The following is a 21,517-nucleotide window of genomic DNA, read 5'->3' on the forward strand; positions in this document are numbered from 1 at the left end:
TTGGTGGGTTCTACAGAGGCAGGAGTGTCTGCTTGTGGCGTACAGGGAAAGGATCACATCATGGTTCATAAATTTCTGTCGCATACTGATTCCAATCAAACAAAAGTTAATTGCTTACTTTTTAGTATTTAATCTGTGGCATAAATTGTAATTATTTTTACTTTTGTGACAGATATCAAAGACCTTCTCGCTTTCTTTTTTTTTTTAATAGCATGACTTTGAAAGTTTTTCGTATTAGAAGAACTTAAAATCCGTGCTTTTGGATTGTATATATACATATTTCTGGCATTGTGTAAGTGTTTTCTAGCAGCAGAGAGTTTGTTTTAAGATAGATTTTTATTGAAGAATATTCAGCTAATCCTCTGGCTTTAAAACTCATCATGTTAAACTACTAAAACAGAATTTAAGTATTTATGCTACTTGTTCAGTAAGTGGAAATAGTGATCTTTCATAGCAGATAGATATGTACTGAGATTGTCCCTATAAGAAACTGCTCCCTACAACAGTGGAATTCATCATAATAATAATAATGTTTGCATTGATGAAAATGTTAACTACTTCCACTGTAGAAAGAATGAGCATATGAAAGGAAGTAGTCTTCAATGTACTTTTTCTTAGGAGCTTTTGAACTGATCAGTTAATGGCTTGCATTCTTGCTACTTTTTATATCAGACTGTCCATTTGTTTTGTTCACTTTGGATTTTGACTGTTTACCCTATTAGAGACTTAAGATTTTGAATGACTGTATGTGATTTTCCTATGAATAATGAATGAAGAATATTATATCTTAAGATTAGAAATAGTTGCTTGTGTAAGTTGGTTTGGGAGCACCACAGTTATCTGTTGTATTAGAAGTTGTGTACAATTCTTATAAAACCTCTTCTGTTTATATTTGCTTGAAATGTGTCTGTGAGTTTCTCCTAAGTGATGCCTTGCCTTCAGATTTTACTTAGGGAAGTTTAGTTAATAACTGACTGCTCTTACTTTTCAAAGGTACTGCAACAGCCACCTGCAGGTACTTGGCTTTATACCGAAAAAGGAGAGGAAGAAAAAGAATGATCCCATAGAGGAGGTAAAGGTCAGGCATCAGATGGATGCCATGGCCTTCGGTCTGACAGTGCCCACCCTGGCCTTGAAGATGCCCAATGGACTGGATGGGATGTCCCTCTCCCCTCCAGGGGCAAGGCTTCCTCTCCACTACCTGGAGGCAGAATTAGAAGACCCCTTTGCTTTCAATGAGGAGGATGATGACCTAAAGAAAGGGGCAACAGTGAAGAAAAAGTTGCAGAGCAAGTTGGCTCACAACCGGCAGCGCCAGAGAGAGACAGAGATTTTAAAAGTTCGCCAAGAGCACTTTAGCCCCATTCCTGCACCTTTGCAGCAGCAGCCTCTGCAGCAGCAGCAGCACTCCCATCTGCCACCTTCATCAGCTTCGTTAAAGCCGACAGGGCTACCGCAGGGCATAGTCTGCAAGTCACCTCAACCTCTGAACACCAGCCTACCAACGCAGGGAGTGGCACCCACCACACACACTATAGCACAAGCGCGGCAGTTGTCCAACAAGAGACCTCTGCCTCTCCTGCCACCCGCCAGGGCTCCTGGCACGGACCCGCCAAGGACTGACCGGGTCCTGATGAAAGCCACAGCCTTCCCTCCACACTCGTCCTGCATGAGCCGGCTCCAGAGACTGGTGAAACTGTGCACTCGAAAACAGCAGCTGGACACTGATCTGTTTCCTCACTTAGGTGAGTAGGTCACAGATGCACTGCAGCCATATGTTTTAGCCTGGAACCAAAAGACTGAATGGGAATGTCTTCCTAGCCCTGTCCTGAATTCCTGTGCGGTCCTTACAAAATAACCCTGAGCTAGGTAATCTCTTGGCATCTTGTTTAGCTCTATTGTCCATGAAGGGAATGCCTGGACCCATCCCAAATGGTTTATGGCATTTTGGTTGTTTATTCTTCTTAACATTCTGTTAACCATTTGAGAAACCAAACTGAGGTGTAGAAAACATTGTTTGGGTTGTAGAGACCTTACGTAGAAGGTTTGCAACTTGAGTAGTAAATGTGACACAGCAGTACCACATGAGTGGACAAAGTTAGATTGGGACATTAGGTGTGTGATAAGTGCACGTGACATAATGAATATAAGTGAAAGTGTGGCCATCAATCTCTGCATATTTGAAGTTCCAGTTGACTTAATTGGAAAATTGGAACACATGAGAATTTTTCTTGACTGGGCCATATTTATGTCTATGGATGAACAATAGGAAAAGACCACTTCAGGAGAGCAGCATTGTTCCAGAAGATAGTTGGAAGGGTGAAGTCTTGTCTCCATACCGTGCAGAAATATTCTCCCCCTTACATATAATGATCAATAGCTGCTTACGAAAATATGAGCAAATATAGCCAAATTGGTGTTATAATAGTGCTCTGTAAGCTTTGAAAAGGCAACTGACCTTATGGCTGATTTGTCTTGTGAATATAGACCTAGGCACACCTATCTGTCCTTTTTATCTTCCTCACCCTCCCAAGTTACTTTTCTGCTTAGTTTTAGACTGTACATTTCTAACAAGTAAAATACTGGCTGGGAAAAGGAAATGTGACTCTGTGTGATATAAGTAGGAACACCATTTATGATGTTTAAAACAAAAAAAGACTTCAGATAAACCTGGACATTTCCTATATAATGTCTTATTTAATTGCAAGCATCTGTAATTTTTGCAATTTCAATTAACTTTTTCTTAATTTGCTGTGAAGATCTGCCCTTTGGCACTCATGGGATAGTTTGACTATTTGTTCAGGAGATAATTAGCATCCAGTATCATGTCTCCAAAGGAAATTGTTCTTCAGAAAACAGCTTTGATGGTCCTGTATATAGTGCAGGTCTTTAGAGGGATGGCAGCTCTAGAGGCATTTCTGAGTGTCACAGTCCGCAATACCTTAGAAAGTGACCTGTGTTTTGAAAGACTGTAGAAAGATCCTTTTCTGTGCTTAATGTTCAACATTCTCATCTGGTGAAGAGAATATGTGCTCATTTAAAAGAGGCATAGTAAAACTAAAAAACAGTTAGACCTATACATGTACAGCTAGGCAGGTGCATAACTATGTGGATGCATGTAGAACAGTTTATATTTAACAAAGTAAAAGAATTTACATATTAATTACACAAAATCTATTTGTGGAAAATTTATTTGTTATTTATTCATTATAAGCCTTAATATTAAAGACTAGGTATGCCAGATCAGAAAATTTCAGGATTTCTTTTCTATATTTGAGCAGCACTAGAGAATCTTTCGAAAGATTAAGCCAGTTTTATGTGTACCAACATCAGAGCCATGTAATTGGATATTAATGTAACTGCAGTCTTCAGTGTCAGTACAGTTGAATCTGGATTAGATTTTATTCCTCCCTTTTTTGCAGTGCCCAGGAGAAGCAAAACAACTCAGTTTCTGATTTTGTTTTTAAACTTAGGGTTTAAACAATTTGTTATGTGGTTGTCAATTGTGGACATCTTTATGGAATGATTAAGTTGTTTTTTCATTCTTTTACGGAAGAGACAACAGGAAAAAGAAACATTTAAGTTGAAAGTATAATTCTGGCATTTTATCAAATGTCTTAAGGTATCTTAATTTAGTTCAAATATAAGTCTTAAAAAATAAAAATAAAAAATAAGTTTTTTAGGATGCTGAAGTTCATGAAAATTTGGGTTTCTGGTATCAGTGGTTTATGTTAAAGTGCTGATTCTATATGATGAAGAGTTACCTGATAATTTTACTCCAAGCTTATGTGTGTGTGTCTCTAACTCTAAAAGTGCTTGACCAAGTACTGATGCATTTCCCAGATTCAAAGCATCTGACTTCAGAATCATCTCAGATATAGTTGTTTAATTTAGTTTTAGCAACAATGAAATGCTCCTTAACTCTATCAATTTTCAAGGAGTGCACAAGGAAATGAAAAAGCAAAGAATGCTAGCTTGTAAATGCAGGAATGGGATTTTATCCCACCTGCTGCAATAAAGTGGCAAGAATTTCACTGGGTGCGTGAGAGATAATAGGAAAAAAACCAAAAGACGAAGCTCCAGATAAAATGTTCCACCTGAGAACTTACTGGCTGCTTTCTGGCCAAACTGAGGCTGCTGGAGCACACTGTAAGTTGGTCATAGTGCATCATCATTAAGTGAAAACATGCTGCTTGGTGAAAGTGCTGGAGTGTTTGTATGTCTCCCTTTAGCTCTTTCTTCCCACTAATATGTGCATTTGGCAGGCAATTACAGAGACTGAGCAGAGGAACATCCTGGGTAGCTGTGTATCTATCTCTGTCCCTGCTGCTGTGTCTTCCAGTTTTCATATTCTTCCATGTTTTGGTGCAGAAAGGGGGTCAGAATATAAACAGAAATGAAATTGGCCTATTTAGATCATACAGTATTAAAATTTCCAAGTAGTCAGTTCTTCATGACAGGGACTTCTCTCTTACTTTGTACTTGGTTATGAAAACTAGTGTTTCTCTGCGGGTAAGATAGTTGGTGATTTTTCTTGCACTGTTTATGGGTAAAGAAGCCAATAAGAATTTTAAAAGGAAAATTCAGTTATGATAAAAATCAGTGCATGCTATTTGCACACTATAGTGGAGCTGTTACTGTAGCTTTTCCTGCATAATTGAGAATGCTGCATAATTTAATCAAACATAATTACGCTTGCAACTATATTGTACATTTATCTTTTGTGCCAAAGGTTGCTCAGAGGCTTATATGAGGTGGATGCTCTTTTCATCCAGTTTCCATATTTTCAATTCCCTTAGGGCTGGATTGGTCTGAAGACAGTGGAGAAGAGTTGGAGGATTCAGAGCAAACCTCCCCTTACCAGGTCGCGTGGTCTATCCGAGAAAGCCTCGGCTATGAGAGACCTGAGTGAGTATGATTCTTTAGTATTCATGCTGGCCTTGATGGAATAAATCATGTAAATGTGAGCTTCACTTCAAGTGGAGTCAGTGGAACCTAAGCACTTGTTCAAGTGTTTTGCTGAAACAAAGGATTGTTTGAACTCATTTGTTTGTAAGAGCTATGGAACAGCTTGTCGCCTTCTGTCCCAGTTTCCAGCTAACTTAGAGACCTTTGTGCAGTCTGCTATCAGAAGGATGCATCAGGAAAGGATTTAAGCTTGTTTGCCTGAATTTAATTGAGTTTAGTGGGATTTATTCATGAACTTGTGTGCTTTGATGATTGGAGGTGCTGAATTAGAATCAAATGGGGTTGTTATTGGTTTCTTGTCTTTCCTACTGGTTGTTAATAACTTTGTCAGTAAACTTGCTACATTTTACTCATTAATTCTTGTAATAATTATGCAGGCTATTGTTTTAATGGGGATTTTAAAAGGCCATGGTATTTCTTTTCATAATTAAGTTTTGAATAAACCTCTGTCAGTACTTGTGAGCATTGGAAGGAAGCTTGTGAGCTTGGGATCAAAAGGATAAACAGAGCAGGAATTAACTGCTGGTGCAGAAAGGCTTATGATGTTCTCTATATACTGCTAAGTCATAAATCTAAACTTAGAGCAGGATATGATAATATAGGTCTACTAATGTAAATTTGAAGGTGCACAATTAAAACAAAGCATCCCAGGTGCAATATTGTAATACTGTTGTATGTCATTAACAAAGAAATTGAGGTCTCACTAGAATTTGATTATAGTTTCTGTAACATGACTCTCATTCAATGTGCAACTGGACTTTTTGATTCTACAACTTTCCCCTATTTTTTTAGTTTTTAGCTATCATGCTTAGAATAATGATGTTAATGAAGCCTTATTTTGTTGTTACATTCTGAAAATTCTGAAACTTACTAGAATTTCCTGCCATCTCTGAAGATTATCCTCAAGGTGAACCACAAAGCTGTATCTCTCTCATCAGGACACACACCAGGATGCTAAGTATTAAGAGCCTTCAGTGAATCAAAGCTATTAAGCAGAGTGTAGACTTCACTTTTTTAAAATAAAGGAGTCTTTTTTTATTATGAACGACCGCCATTTTTTAGGGCATCAGCAGTTTTAGAGTGACCTTTCACAAACATTACTTCTAACTTAAAAGGCAACTTTTAAATAAAATGTTCTGGGAAATCGTGGACAGACTTTCAGACTTCTAAATCATACATAATTTTTCACAGCAGATATATCTATTAAATAACTTCCCTTACACTCTTCTTTCTTTGACATTTGATTCTTCCATAGATCCCTATTTTTTTGTGAACTTATAAAGGTCATGTCTGTGTGTTTTGTCTTCTATTTGTCTTAACTTCCTTTGGATTCTTCCTACTCTTTTCACATACTGAGAGAAAATAATACCTTGTCTTGACATTTTCTTTTCCATTCTAGCACTCTGTGCACCTCAGTTAAATGCTGTCTTAACTATCCATGATGGATAAATTTTTGAATGCAACTGGCTGCTTTTGTACTTCATCAGCCTGCTCAGTGTTAGCTCTTCAACAACCTTACTAATTTTGGCCATGGATAAGCAGTCACTTGATGTCAACCTTCTAAAACTCGAGTTCCTATTCTGCAAACTTCTGTAGTGGTTTTTATTACCTGAAATGTTTCACTTTGACACTTCTGCAGTGTGGTCTGCCTGCTGCTGAAGATGAATTAGTTCAGGCTGTTTATGGGGAGATTTGATTTGTCAAAATGACTCTGTCCTGCTGATCTGGTGGTACAGATTGGTGCCTCCTAAAGTCAGCCAGTGACTTGTTACAGCTCTGAATTCTGGGGGCTTATTTTATCAGAAAACTGATGGAGATTATTACCCAAAACTTTTTGTTTTTGACATCTAAACTAAAGACCTAAACTTAGGGGATTTGCTTGCTGGTTTTCATAGTAAAATTAAAGCTCTTTTTTCTGTTTCTTTGTGTCTGAGCTTGTGGTCCCCACCAGCTGACTGCATTCTGTCTTTTTCCTTTTGACTGCATGGAAGACAGTGAGAGTAATGCTTTTCAGAATAGACTATTGAAAGAATGTGAACAGTTAATTTCTGCTTCACTGTGCAGCTGCTTCTCAGCATTTCTGCTTGTGTGATTGTGGGAGAAACCTCTGTTGAACTTCTTGTGTGATACTCTAGCTGCTCTTAAACTCCCAAAAAATCACCAGATTTGTTTAAAATTATTGTCTTAACAGTGTCCTGGTTTGGGCTGGGATAGTGTTCATTTTCTCCTTAGCAGCTGGCACAGTGCTGTGTTTTGGGTTGGGTAGGAGAACAGCATTGATAACGCTCTGATGGTTTGGCTGGTGCTAAGTAGTGCTAGCCCTAAGTCAGGGACACTTAATTTCCCTGGGCTCTGCCAGAGAGGGGTGCACCAGAAGCCATGAGGCAGCACAGCTGGGACAGCTGACCCCAGCTGGCCAAGGAGATACTCCACAGCCTGGAACATCTTGGCCAGGACATAAAGTGGGGGGAGCCAATTGCTGCTTGAATATCAGTCAGTGGGTGCTGAGCAACTGTATAAGGCACTTGTTTTTCTTGGGGTTTATTTATTAATTTTTTTTTTTCATTACAATAAATAGTAGTAGTCTATTTTACTTTGTTTTCATTAGTAAGCTATTCTTAGCTCAACCCACAAGGTGGTTTTTTTCTGATTCCCCTCCCCATCCCACTGGTGGAAGCAGGGAGAGTGAGCATGCAGGGAGAGGGAGCATGCAGCACTGTGGTACTTAGTTCCTGGATGAGGTTAAACCATGACAACAATAGTACATTTTTTGGTTCACTTGCCTTCTGGCCTTTTAATCTGTAAAATTCATACTGTTGCAATCATCTGTGGAAACGCAGGCCAAATGTTTGCTTTTATTATTCTGTGCTTTAATTTTGAAAAATTGTGTTCCTATGGTCCCAGGAGTTCAGGACACAGTGCTTCGAGGCAGGCACAAATGTTTGAGTTCCAATAGCACAGGAGTTGGCAGTGGGCACGGTGCAGGCTGGATGCTGGCAGAGAAGGTTGCTGGGGTGGGAGGAATCCCTTGTGGGAGCAGCAATTTGGAGAGCAAGCAGGGGCTGTTCCCTGCTGCAGATTACTGAAGCTTCCCCCTGGATTATTTGATTACTGACTCTGGTATCTTAGAAAGTGCTGGAAAACGAGTAACTTTATAACAAAGTATTTTTTCACTTCATACTCTGAAATATAGATAAAGCAAACGTTTCAAGTAGCAAGTTTGAAAAAGGAGTATGAGTCCCTCCTCATACCACCTCCCTCAAAGGATTAAATATCAACATTGTTTTGTCAAAAGTTGGATTTAATAACTCCCAATAAGTAAAATAACTAAAAGAAAGAAGGGAAGATTCTTCAAAACACTCTGTAAGGAGGGATTTGAAGTATAGTTGCTGGGTTGTCTCAGAATAGAGAGCATGTTCTCCTCGTTCCCTGGTGGTGCCTGGCTGCTCACCCTTTTGCTCTTCCTTTCTGCTGCTTCGTGCTGTCTTTGTTTTCTTCAGGAACACTCAGCAATAATCCCCCTGATGTTTCCACATGACAGTCTGAAAGGGAAAGGTTGGGAGAAAGCATTTTGGATTATCAAATGGCTTGTGTGCACTTTCAGAATTCTTTGTAAAAATGAAATGCCACACGTAAAGTTGAACTTCAGAAGTTCTATATGCAGCTTAGGAAAATAAACTAAATAGAATTTGGCAAACTTGCTTATGAAAGAGCAACAATAAAAGTATCTTTCATTTTCATGCCTACTGAAGAAAAAAGGTTTTATTTTGATATTTTTAGGTTTCTTTGAACCTAAACATATAAATGTTTTGGCTAATCTTACTGGCCTGGGAACAAAGTTCTGGACAGGTTTTTAGAAACTGGCTTTTAGAAATTTTGGCTCAAAATAAGCCTTTGCACACTGCAGGCGTTTCTTTCTATACCTTTGATATATGTCTTCATCTGTTTTTTAAAAAGATCTCATAAACTGAGGATCAAAAATATTTTAGCATACAATGTCATTTTTTCTGGCTCTTTCAATGTGAGAGAAGTAAAAAGTCTCAAATATTGAGAAATGTATATTAAAAAACACTCTTTCACATGAAAGTAACTTCTTTCCCCTAAGGAATACTTCTGGTATTCTTAAAGTTAATTTTTAACCATATTTAAAAATAAATCAGTTACTTTGTTTAAAAGTCTTGGCCCAGAGCAGTAATGAAATATCTTAAGATATTAAACCTACCAATAAATAGATATGCTATCTATGTTTTCCTCCTTTAGTAATACATTGGAAAAGGAAAATCTAAATTAAATAGCCCACAGTCAATTTTTTCTAAACAGGTAGTTTTCCCCAGTAATCATTCTTTCCTAAGAGATCTTAAAAGTGTATTTATTTTAATTTTCAATGTAAAAATATTCTAAACATTGCATATGTTAAATATTTTTAACATAGATTGTATTTGCTGCTAAGCATGTAATTGCAGAGTTTAAGTACTTGTAATTTATGCTTCTAGAAAATAAGCTGTAAATTGTTTTAACAGACAAAATACATAGTATGGTTGACTTTACATGAATCTTCACAAAAACATGCATTTGTGTCAAAGGTTTTTGTGGAAAGCCTCAGTGGAGATGGCTGCAGTCTCTTCCATTTGGCCTGCATGTAAATAGAGTCAGAGTTTGCAGAGAAGAAAGTAGGTCTTCACCATACTGTCTTTCAGGGACAGATCTGCTGTCTGCATTTCTGGATCTTACTTTATTTAGTAAATATCATGGTTGGTATTTCACGTCTCTTGTGTCTCAGTGGTGGCCTCCTTTGCTGTGTGCAGGTTTGGGTGTCAGCTCCTGCAGTCCCATGGGCTCTGAACATTGCCAGCTTTTGATTTGCTTCATTTGTTTCATTTGTTTGCATTTCTCTTCTCTCTCCTGCCCTTTTTTTTTTTTGTGTGTTACAAATAGGGAAGTTGGCAAAAAGTTTCTCTGTTCTATGGGAAAAAAATTGGAGGAAAACCTCAGAGTTTTTAAAAATTAGAGGAAAAACAGAGTCTGCTTAGATTCAGCACATGCATTTTGTTGCTCCATGAAAAATACCTCATTCTGCAAACTAGTGCTTGTTGTGGAGAACTTCTGGGTAGCTTCATGGACCTTGTTTTAACAAGTTCCAGTGATAATTTTCTGTTTCATTTAACTGACTTTTACTTCATTTAACTGAATGTGTTGACATGGTTTGATGGTCTTGTTTATATGTGCCTGGACATTCAGAGAGCCAAGATAAATGAGAGGAGAAGGGCTTTCTTAAGCCAACACAGAGTTGGATTAGTCCTTCTTCCGGTCATTGCTTAGCCCTGGTTTGATCTTTCCCTCAGTATCTTTGAGTTAAATATGAATTTCTTCTCTATTATTGTACCGTAACTCAACTGCAACTCTGCAGCAAGGGGAAATCAGTATCAGCTGTTAGCTGTAAATAGTGTGTATTTTGGTTTAAAAAGGAATATACCACCTGGAAGAGTAAAAGGAATTGGACGAAGTCAGAAGCTTAGGTACTTGTTAGAATTTGACCATCTTCTCCAGCATGATCATTCCCCAATAAATTTCTACTATACAATTCCCCACCCTTGTCTTCTCCATTAATTGCACTTTAAGATTGGTCTCATTTGCTGTGACATCTACAGTAAATAAAGGTTAACAGTATAGATTTCTTTTTGAACAGCAGGCTCTAGACATTTAAATGTGTCAGATTTGATGATAAATTGATGTAATCTCTAATAATGACATACTAAGAAGGGCAAATACCTTTAGAATTTAAGAGGGATTCTGCTCTTGCTATTTCTCAAGTAACACTGCCTGATTTCAGCATTTGGATGTTTGTGCGGCTAGAAGATGGATGCCAATTTAACAATTCTATTAGAATGACAAATTAGCTTAGCAGGGAAAAAAAAAGTAGTATCTTAAAGCATATTTGTTTTTATTTTCCCTTCTTCAGGTCCGATGATGACAATGCAGATGACAGGAGTTCCAGGGTGACCAGACTTTGCACTTACTTTCAGCAGAAATACAAGCACCTGTGCCGCCTGGAGCGGGCAGAATCGCGGCAGAAGAAATGCCGGCACACGCTGCGGAAAGCGCTGCTGCAGGCGGCCAGCCGGGAGCCCGAGCGCGCGGGGCAGCTCCTGCACGAGCTCCGGAGGGCTGCGTGCGCTTGCACCAGGTTAGACCTGCCCTGCCGCTGCACGGGCCTGGGGCTGGGCAGGGGGACGTGGGCTGAGCATCCCGCAGCTGAAATGATGAGCTCTGAAACCGGGAGTCAACAACAAGGCAGGAAAACATGACACATAAATACTCCTCAGTGGAGTAAAAGAAACGTGGCATACAGTTTTCCATGAAGACAGGCCTTCTCCAGATTTATGTTGTAAAATGGGGATGGTTTGTTCAGCAGTTTCTGGGCCCAAATATCTGGTCCTTTACTGTGCCAGTAGAAGGTGTACAGTCTGGTCTATAGTTCACTGCTCCAATTCAGATTTTGTTTTTCAGACAGCTTTTTTTGAAAATCTGTACCTCCTCTTAATTATCCTCCCAGCAAATTTAAGCTCATGCTTTTTGTTAGATTTAACTCAATCTAACATTAAATAAAACTTGGCAACAAAATACATAACTTCTAACAACTTTGAAGGTTATCTTCTGTGGGAATTCTTTCTAGTTAATGTCAACATCCCTCTAGCTCTCAGCATATGGAGAGTTGGTTGATTCATATTCATGCAGGAACAGACTAAGTCTGAACCCTGGTGTTACATTTAGGGTATCAGAAGCATCCTTTTGCTGTTGGGGTTTTGCTTTACAGGATGTGTGACTGTGGGGTGCAGTGTATAGTATGAGATGCAGATTGGAGCTAGGTATTGAGAGTATATTGTGTTTAATGGGGATGCTTTTGTTCCTGGTTCAGTGGGATGTATTCATGACAATTGAAGTGTTCATTGTTGGGGAGGTGGACTGATTCTGAAGAACTGCTCTGAGGTGTAATGTAGAAGTCCATTACCGGTTTACGAAGTTGTGTATAAATTTCTCCAAACTTAAACACTACAGCAAAAGTTCACCTGAACTGACAAGCTCTTGCTGGTTTTTTTTTCCCTATTATTTTTGCCTTTTGTTGAGCAAAAAAGTTTACATTGTTTTGGGTAGACCAGCAAAGCCAGGTATGCCTGTCATCACTGCTCTGGTCAATTTAAGTAACCACCGAGTCTTTTCAGATAGAAAATTTTTCACAGGAGTAATGCCACTAACTAAAACTTTACTCAGTCAAAGTGCAGTTGATGACAGAAATGGCTGAAGGAAAACAGTCAGGCTACAGACAACTTTTTGTCAACCTAGAAAACAACGTGTACAGAGGTGCAAGTGAGCCCTGGAATCGCCAGCTTTATCTCCATGAAGGTGACACGTGCCTGGAGAGCAGGCCACCCGAGCGAGCTGTGTAACGCTTCAGTGCCCGTCCACACCGCTGCCTGGCGCCTGCTTGCAGCTCAGGCTCAGAGCACAGAGGCTGTGCTGGGAGAGCCCCGGGCACCTGCTGGTGGATTGGGCTGTAGCACGTTGATGAAGGAGAGCTTTTATCCATGTTGAGCACGCTCAGGCTCTGCCACTCCAGAGCTCAGTCTCAGTTTGTCTGAGCACATGCTTGCATGTAAGCTCTGGGGATGCTCGGCATGTTTGGATTTATGAACAGGCTTGGAAGTGCACTTGACTCCCATCTAGGCATACCCAGTACATTGAATTCTAAAGACTGACCTCATTTTGAGGGTCACCTGTGTTGACACTCACCTATTGCTGCCCTTTCTGTTGCAAGGTATTGTAATATTTACATGGTAGTAGCACATAGCACCTCTCATTACAATTAAGGCCCTGTGAAATAAGAAATAATCCTGTTACTACAGTCACACCTTCACCTGTCATTGACATCTATTCTGTGTCCCTGTGTAGAGCTTGGTACTAGTGTGCACCCATCTGGATCATGACACACACACGTGTGTTACGATTTTTCATCCTACTGTGCTACATTCAGTATAATAATTGTGTTAAGTAACCACAAGACTGGGGATTTGTCTGTAAACTCTTTTATGCTTTCTTTTCAGCACAAGCCAAGCAAGGCAGAGAGATGCAGAGCCAACAACCTGCAGTGGGACTTCGAAGGGAGAGCAGTGCACTAACAAGGCCCTTCCATTCACCAGGCACTGTTTTCAGCGTATCCTCTTAACTCTGTTTGGGAGTGGCATTCAGGCATGGAAGCTGTTCTGTTTTAGGGGATTTTTTTGTTTGTTTGTTAGATTTATGCATGATAACTAAGTTTTCACAAAGAAATACCTATTTGTTAGTATATCATCATACTAACAAAAGCAACTTCTTTGCTTTTAATTTGTCTGTGTGATTTAGGTATATGGATACTGAGGATAAGTACTCTGCTACTGGCATTTGTAATAGGAACATCATTTTACTTTGTGAGCTGTATTTAGTGTGGGCAAGAAACCTTTACAAAATGATCATCCTTCACAATGACTTGGTACAAACCATGTGCTTTTCAGCCTCCTGGCTTTCATACAGCTCTTAGTAGATTCCAATAGACCACCTTCCTGTGCCAGTTTCATGGAAAAAGGTTTTTATACATAGTATAAAAAGAGGGCTTAAACTGACTAGAAAGATGGAAATCATACTTTGCGTTGTTTAAAGAAGCAGAATAGAAGGAGTCACAGAACCTCTTAGTCCAGATGAGGAAGGGTTCCCTGTGCTTGGAATTTCAAACAAAGCCTGGAAAGAATGTTGAAAGTCAATGGCTGAAGATCTCAGAAAGAAGAGAGCACAATAGATGTGAGTTTTGGTTCTGAAGATTATAAAAAGGCAGACTTATGACTTGTAATACTTAAAAATTCTGGAGCCTTTTTTTTTTGTTTTTAGCTGAAGAATTGTTGTAGCTTTTGTTGGGGTGACTCCTATTGTTGGATCTTTTGGTTTTGGTATTAAAAGTGACTCGTGCTGATGTACTCAGCCACTGTCAGACTGCAGCACCTTTCCAATCTTTTTGTTTTGCAGATGCCTTGTTTTTATTGTTTGATTTTTAGCAGGCTGCTTAAAAGCAGTTTGCAGAGCAGTTCCAAACCTCTATGAGAGAGCACCATGGCATACAGCAGTATTTGGTTCTGATGGGATTTTTTTTTGTTTTAGTAGTTTTTAATTTTAAGTGGTCTCGCTTGTTGGTGTGTATAGAGCAGGATAGTCAAGACTAGTGATTTTGCATGTATGCCCATTTTTTCTCTCTGCATTTCCTTCTCTAAAATGAACAGGCTCTTGGTTCTGACCCATCCATCCAAGTCTGCTGTCTGGATTGTTCTGCAGGTTTTTAATTTTCTTTGTCCTTTTTCTTTGTTTTAACATTTTATAAACATACATCTTGATGTTGAGGTCTGAGAACTGTTCAAGATGGAAGGAGTGCTTCTAGTCCTGTTTGAAAAAAGACACAATGAAATATCTGTTTGATTTGCTGTAAGTCTGGAAACATTTTTACTCCTGCTAAGGATTTTCTGAAGGAAATCTCAGCAAGCTTACGTTTGGATTTACTTGACCTTTCTGTCTGCTTGCACATCTTTTTTTTCAGAGGAGCAGGAAGGATCTTGAAACTTCTTTGTCTGTGCTCTAAAGATAAATGCCAAGAATGTACCTTAAAAGATTGAATTAAGAAATACTCTTTCTTTAATGTTTCAGTATGGATTGTCATTAGTCTGTAAGGAAATAGTCCTGTTGACTACACTGTTCCAACTGCTACTATTGATCTATTGATTAAGGCTCCAGGAAAAGGCTTCTTTTTGCTAAGAACTCATTAGTGAAATAGCTGCTTTTATAAAACTATCTCAGTATATAATAAAATCATTAGAGATTCTGCATGAATGCAGTTTTTCACTTTAAAAGTTGGGTTTGAGCCTTACCTAGCTTTGAACTTGAATAGCAAATTTAAGGCACTCATTAAAAATAGTATCTATGGACAGATAGAGTTGAAGGCTCTGATCTTTATCAGATTGATAAATCAAAGGGCGTTCCTCCACCACTGTCTTGTGTTATTCCTGATGCAGAAATGCACAGATATCTTATTGAACCGTTCTCAGCAGCTCTTCTCGAGTTGCACAGCCAAGTTTGCAGATGGTCAGCAGTGCTCTGTGCCAGTTTTTGACATTACACATCAGACACCTCTGTGCGAAGAACATGCCAAAAAAATGGTAAGTACAAAGCCATCATTGTATTTATTTGTGTATTGGGATGATCAGGAGTTTTAACCCCAGTATTCTTATGAAGTCTTCCTTGACCACTAGCAAGTTTATGAACTTAAGAGCTTGTTTGCTATTATTTTTCTTAAAAGGGTAAAACTAGACAAACATTCCCAATTAGTATAAAGTATGTTGTGAAAATCTTTTATGTAGTTTTGAGGATATAATGAAGTATACATGAGAATATTCTTCACTGGAGGAAATTTGATTGCTGTCTTAAATTGAGAAATAGAAGATCATTGTGAGAGATCCAGGGATTTATTTGGGGTCACTCCTGGTCCTTGGATCTGAATGTAATGTAAGTGTGATATTACTAACACTGCATCTTAAACAGTCTCAGTACACGGGGCCCAAAGTACTTTCTAAAGGTAATGTAAATAGCAATTACAAGGATGCAAATAATGGGTTTGCTACTTTATTTACCTTTTAGTAACTATTAGAATTATCTCGAACTTCCTTCAGGGATCCATGGATCCCAGAGAAAAAGCAGTGGCCTACCTCCCTACCTCAAGCTGAGAGAATGGAGAAATGAAGTTGATGTCCTCTGCTCTCCTTTTTATGATACCAATCTTCCAGAACAAAACCTTTATGATAATTCACAAACCCACTTCTTCAAGGCTTCTTGTCCTACCTTCAACTAGGTGTAAAACTACTTTTTTTGTTGTTTTGTTGGGTTATTAGAAGTTTTTTGTTACTGTTTTTGTCCAGCCTCCTAAAATTGTGAATTATGGAGTTTTTTTGGCTTAAAATGTGAGGGTTTGTGCTACACAGATCTGCGTGGGGTTTCCCCCTCTTCTAGGCAATCTTCAGTTTGTCCCTCAAGGTTTACCTCTGTAACAAGTATAATCCTCTGCCATACCCAGTATGATGGCAACTGAAGACTGATGATGGTTTGATTTATTTTTTAATGTGTCAGTGATTGCTGTTTAGAAGCAAAGAGGCTTAATTGTTTACCCACATCCTTATCCTAGTCCAGCAGTATTAATTTTGTCTCCTCTGTGCTGTCCCTCTGTTATGTCAGCAGGCACTTGAGGATTGGGCTTCGGCTGCTGCCTATTATCCACATTAACACCACCTCACAACAGCGTTTTGTCTTTAATACTTACAGGAGTGCTGCTAAAGGTTATGGTTTTGCACTTTTTAGTTAGGGTTTGCTATGATAATTTTTAAAGAGAAACTGCACAATCTCCAGTTTACAATATCTCATAACTTGGTCTATGTTATTTTTGCCATTGGGGTCAGTGAGGAAGGAAACAGCTCAATTTTTGAAACTCTGTCTGTGTGTAGGCTAACAGTTCCTCTTGCCTTACATTCCACATGTATGTGGAATGACCAGGGTGAAAAGAGCTAGGAAAGTAATACTTGTTCTTAATATGCTCCCATTGGTATTGTTTTGCTCCCAAAGGATAATTTCTTGAGAGGGGACAGCTCCCGTAAAGTTCAGCACCAGCAGCAGAGGAAACCCAGGAAAAAAACGAAGCCACCTGCACTTACCAAAAAACACAAGAAGAAGAGAAGGCGAGGCCCACGCCGGCCCCAGAAACCCATTCCTCCTGCAGTGCCCCAAGGGAACCTCACCATGCCTGCCACTGTCTCACTGCCAGTAGACATACCCCACATACGGTCAGTGCTGCTCCTGCCCAGTTTCCCACTGCTGGCCTGAGCGCTGCCAGTGAGCTCTGTACAAAGGTGCCAAGCAGCATCTGGAGCAGGGCTAAAAATTCCATCTCCGTGTTACTGTTGAAAAAAACCTTTAGAGTGGGTCATTTTGGATTTGAGCAATGATTGGGTTTGATGGGTAAAATATCTTGCTCCTGATGTTGCCTCTTACGTAGTTAATGAGTAGCCTAAGTGTAAGCTTCCTAAAGACACTACCTAAAAGCATTTTTTCCCTAGATAATGGAGGAAAAAATGTGTGGGGAAGCATCCATTGTAGATGGATGTGCACTGATAGTTGTCCTTTGGAGCAAGCAGAGTTGAACACCAGGGACTAATGTTCCTTTCTGTTCAGGAGTCCCTCCACTCCAGAGCTCAGTGCCGATGAGCTGCCTGATGATATCGCCAATGAAATCACAGACATTCCACATGACTTGGAATTGAATCAGGAGGACTTCTCTGATGTCCTGCCACGGCTGCCTGATGACTTGCAAGATTTTGATTTCTTTGAAGGTACCATTCTATTTTATGCTAGCATGAACACAGTCAGTGAACTGAAGAAGTGAGTGTTTCTAAACTGCATTTTGAGGAGTTGCTTGCTTTCCTACAGAGGTAATAAATTCTAGAGAAGGAAGTGTGCGTTTGCTCTATTGTTTGGGAGCTCTGAAGTAAGGCAGACTTTAAGAAGTCTGTGTGCATAGTTCTCTGCTTGCTCATGTAATTACTGCTCTGAGAATCATAATTGGTTTAGTATTTTAATAATTCATTTTACATTTTTACTGCCTGTCAGTGTTACAGTTTAATCAGGAGTGTTCTCAGTAATGGCATCTTTCTGCCATCGAGTGGGGCTGGAATCACAGTCAATGTTGGCCTTTGATAAAAAGAGAAGAGAGTGAGAATAAAATCTTTAAATACATTTTTGAAACTAGCTTTTGATCAGAAATGTGCTTGAATTTCTGCATTCTAAAGCTCAGTACCTATAACTTATAACAAAGAAATTAGAACAGCCTGGAGTTGGGTATGTGATTTCTTTGGTCATTTTCTGATATGTGACATCAGACTGTGTTTGAATTGAAATTAACCTGAATTATACTGTCTCTGTAAATTTTAGGCCCAGGCTGTAATGTGGTAAGTAGAAAGAAGACCATGTGTTATTGCAGCATTGAAGATCTTACTTCAGCATTTTTACTTTTAAGTCTAGGAAGTTTAAGAGGCATCTCCTACTATAGTATGTGGAAGAGAAGGGAAAGAGGGAGATTTCCATTGAAGAGGAAGGTGTAATTTCATGGTTTTCTTACCTTGCTTGTCTAGTGAACACCGATGAGTGATACTTTCTCTGTACCATGCTGGAAGGTTGTCATACAATGCAACTCTGTACTGAACTGTCTGTACATCTTCATCCTTTGAGTGCCAGGGCCAGGCTCACCAGAGAGCAGTGCACTAATTGGTGGTGTCCCTGTTTCTGCAGGTAAAAATGGAGATCTTCTTCCAACCACAGAAGAGGCTGAAGAACTGGAACGGGCCCTGCAGGCTGTAACTTCTCTTGAGTGCCTGAGTACCATTGGAGTACTTACACAGACAGATGGCGTGCCAGTTCAGGAGCTGTCAGATAGAGCGATAGGGGTGTTCTCTACAGGTGCTGGAGCTCCAGGAATGCAGTCCTTGAGTCGAGAGGTTAACACGGATCTGGGGGAGCTGTTGAATGGGCGTATAGTACACGATAATTTCTCCGCTCTGGAGCTGGATGAGAACTTGCTCCGTTCTGCTACCTTGTCCAACCCACCTACGCCCCTGGCAGGGCAGATCCAGGGGCAGTTCTCAGCCCCAGCCAACGTTGGCCTTACTTCTGCCACTCTGATAAGCCAGAGTGGCCTTGGGGAGAGAGCCTTCCCGGGACAGTTTCATGGACTTCATGATGGCAGCCATGCCTCCCAGAGGCCCCACCCTGCCCAGCTGCTGAGCAAGGCAGATGACCTGATCACCTCACGACAGCAATACAGCAGTGACCATTCACACTCCTCACCCCATGGAAGCCATTATGATAGTGAGCATGTGCCGTCTCCCTACAGTGACCATATCACATCCCCTCACACCACATCCTTTTCTGGTGATAACTTGGCAGCTACCTTCTCAGCAGAGATGCCCATGATGGCACAGCACTTGCTCCCAACGCAGCTGGACGTGCCACTTAGCGGGGTGGTCAACCCCAGAACTCACTGGGGAAATCTTCCTGTCAATCTTGGGGACCCCTCTCCGTTTAGCAACCTTCTTGGTGCAGATGGACACCTCCTGTCCACCTCCCTGTCCACACCACCTACCACCTCGCACTCAGAGACCACACAGCCTGCCTTCGCCACTGTGACCCCCAACAGCTCCAGTGTGCTTCCGGGGTTACCGCAGACCAGTTTCAGTGGCATGGGTCCTGCCTCCGCTGAACTCATGGGCTCCACCTCCCCCAAACAACAGCTCCCTCAGTTCAGCGCAGCCTTTGGGCACCAGCTGAGCTCCCACAGTGGCATTCCCAAGGACCTGCAGCCCAGCCACAGCTCCATAGCTCCTCCCACGGGCTTCGCAGTGACCGGTGCCACCGCTACCAGTACCAATAACGCATCCGCGCCCTTCACCACCTCCAACTGAGCTTGTCTGCCTGGCTCCCTGCAGGTAGATGGGGGACCTGTGTTTTCTATCTTTCCTTTTTTCCTTTCTCTTTATTTTGTCTCTCTTCTCTTCCCTTTTTTTTAAGAGGGGGTTGAGAAGAAAACCCCTGCTTCAGTACTGACCAGGGTTAGCCCTCTGTGAACCTTGCTGTAGCATTCACATGTGCTCGTTAGGCACCGGTGCTCATTTATTGCAGGCAGGTTCACTGTTCCCCAATAATTCCTTAAGGATACAGCACAGTTACTGGATGTAAATGATCTTAGCAGTAAGACCTAGAAATGGGAAGATACCTCAGATCACTGATGCATGTTACTGATCCCTAGGGTTCGGATCAGTGCTTGCCATCCCATTAGCATCTGGTAGAAGGTTTTCCAGTGGGCAGGAATCTCTTGATTTTTTTTTTTTTTAATTTACTCTTTTTCCAAAGGTAGAATTTGGCATAGAAAACTTGGCTGCACACATTGATTTGAGAGTGGTGCACTGAAGTCCTAAATCAAGATCACAATTCAAGGATGAGTTTGGCAGTTTCTTGAAATAGTCTCTTGACCTCCTCTGTGTGTGTGTGTGTGTTTGGGGTGCAGGGAGCAGCAATTCCTTTTCTTCTTTTGGTGAAGAAGTAGTTGTCCACTTCCAGAACTGGTCACTGTTTTTACTGCATGCTGATTTTTGGGTTTTTTTATTATCACGATTTGTAATTCATTGAGTAACAAAGAGATCAGTTGACTGGTTGCCCATAAATTTGAAGGCTGTTACGAAGTTAGCCCAAAAAAACAAAAAGAAACAGAAGGATTGAAATATAGATCATGGATTAGAGAAGATTCCTGTGAGAAATTTCCTTCCTTGCTGAATTACTGTGGCCTTGTAGCATTGATGATTTGCCTTTTCAAGTGTGTCTTTGTCCAGAACTCTCTGCCTGACAGGCTGACGGGAATTTCCCAGCTGGAACAGGAAGAATTAGGTTGGTTTTCTGCCCATCCACACAAGTCTAGGTCAGACCCATTGTAAGTTTCAAATGGATGCATTTCTCACAATATGTCTAACTAGTGAGACTTTCTTGGACAGTTTTTAATCCCCTGAGAGCCATATAGTTTTTCCAACACTTGTAGGGTTTGATGCTCTGTTTGGGAAGCTGAATGTAGGTAAGGAACTAGCAGGTACCTATCAGCAGTAATGGCAAACCAAAAGAGAAATCACTAATGCAAAATAGGTGACAATTCCTTCTGTCTGCAGGATGGTTTTGTTTGTTCTGATCACCTGCTAATGACAGTATTTACTCTTTGGTAGTAATTGCAATTCCTAAAGAAAAGAGTCAGCTAGGTTTTAGATTTCTTAAAATAATAATTTTTTTAAAATTTTGTTCTTTAAACAAGAGGTAATTGCAGCAGAGATTCTGAGCTGTTCACTTGCATCTCCTTATCAAGTAGGAATTTCTTTATGACTCTCTAGGGCTCAAACTTGCTACTGTACCCTGACTTGGACTGTAAAAGTAGATCCTGTTTAATACAAGTCTCTACTCTTCTTGGTTTGTTTCAGAGATGCAGATGAGAGAAAATAGAAAATTCTACATTTCAGTCTTGTACTGTAGATGATGGATTTTATTCTACCTGTGTGAATTCTAGTCTATTTCAGGAAATTAAGAGAACCAAGCACATGTAATAGGAAGGCTTAATACATTTTCTGAGCAAAGGATCACTGAATGGAGTTTAGTTGCTATAGAAATTCATTTTGTTAGCAGTCAGGCACACACCAAAATATCTGACTCAAACCTCTCCTTCCATCTTCTAAGGAACAGAGTTTAAATGGGATAGGTCTTGTGTCTTCTTACTATTGTAGCAATCATATTATCCCTCTTTTCTTGAATGATCTGTCCTCTTTAAATATAAAAGAGTATGGATGATGCATATGTCTTTTTCTGAAATTGCAGGTGTATGTGGGTGGAAGAAACAAAAATTATTTTC

At 40.1% G+C, this 21,517-nt stretch overlaps 1 protein-coding gene across 3 annotated transcripts in view; it reads left to right on the top strand.

Annotated features, from left to right (window-relative positions):
- The window catches only part of INO80D (INO80 complex subunit D), a 45,601-nt gene that overhangs the window by 14,276 nt on the left and 9,808 nt on the right, over positions 1–21,517 (top strand). For all 3 annotated transcript variants that reach the window (XR_010783912.1, XM_066553101.1, XM_066553102.1), the window contains exons 5-12: positions 994–1,745; positions 4,800–4,908; positions 10,928–11,152; positions 13,068–13,177; positions 15,064–15,197; positions 16,651–16,868; positions 17,257–17,414; positions 18,370–19,562. Coding sequence is in view for 2 of the 3 variants with exons in the window: in XM_066553101.1 (XP_066409198.1) it covers positions 994–1,745; positions 4,800–4,908; positions 10,928–11,152; positions 13,068–13,177; positions 15,064–15,197; positions 16,651–16,868; positions 17,257–17,414; positions 18,370–19,538 (2,875 nt within the window). In the remaining variant the exon portion in view is untranslated. The remainder of the gene's footprint in view (positions 1–993; positions 1,746–4,799; positions 4,909–10,927; positions 11,153–13,067; positions 13,178–15,063; positions 15,198–16,650; positions 16,869–17,256; positions 17,415–18,369; positions 19,563–21,517) is intronic.

The sequence above is a fragment of the Molothrus aeneus genome, chromosome 7 (assembly GCF_037042795.1).
Source record: "Molothrus aeneus isolate 106 chromosome 7, BPBGC_Maene_1.0, whole genome shotgun sequence".
NCBI lineage: Eukaryota > Metazoa > Chordata > Aves > Passeriformes > Icteridae > Molothrus > Molothrus aeneus.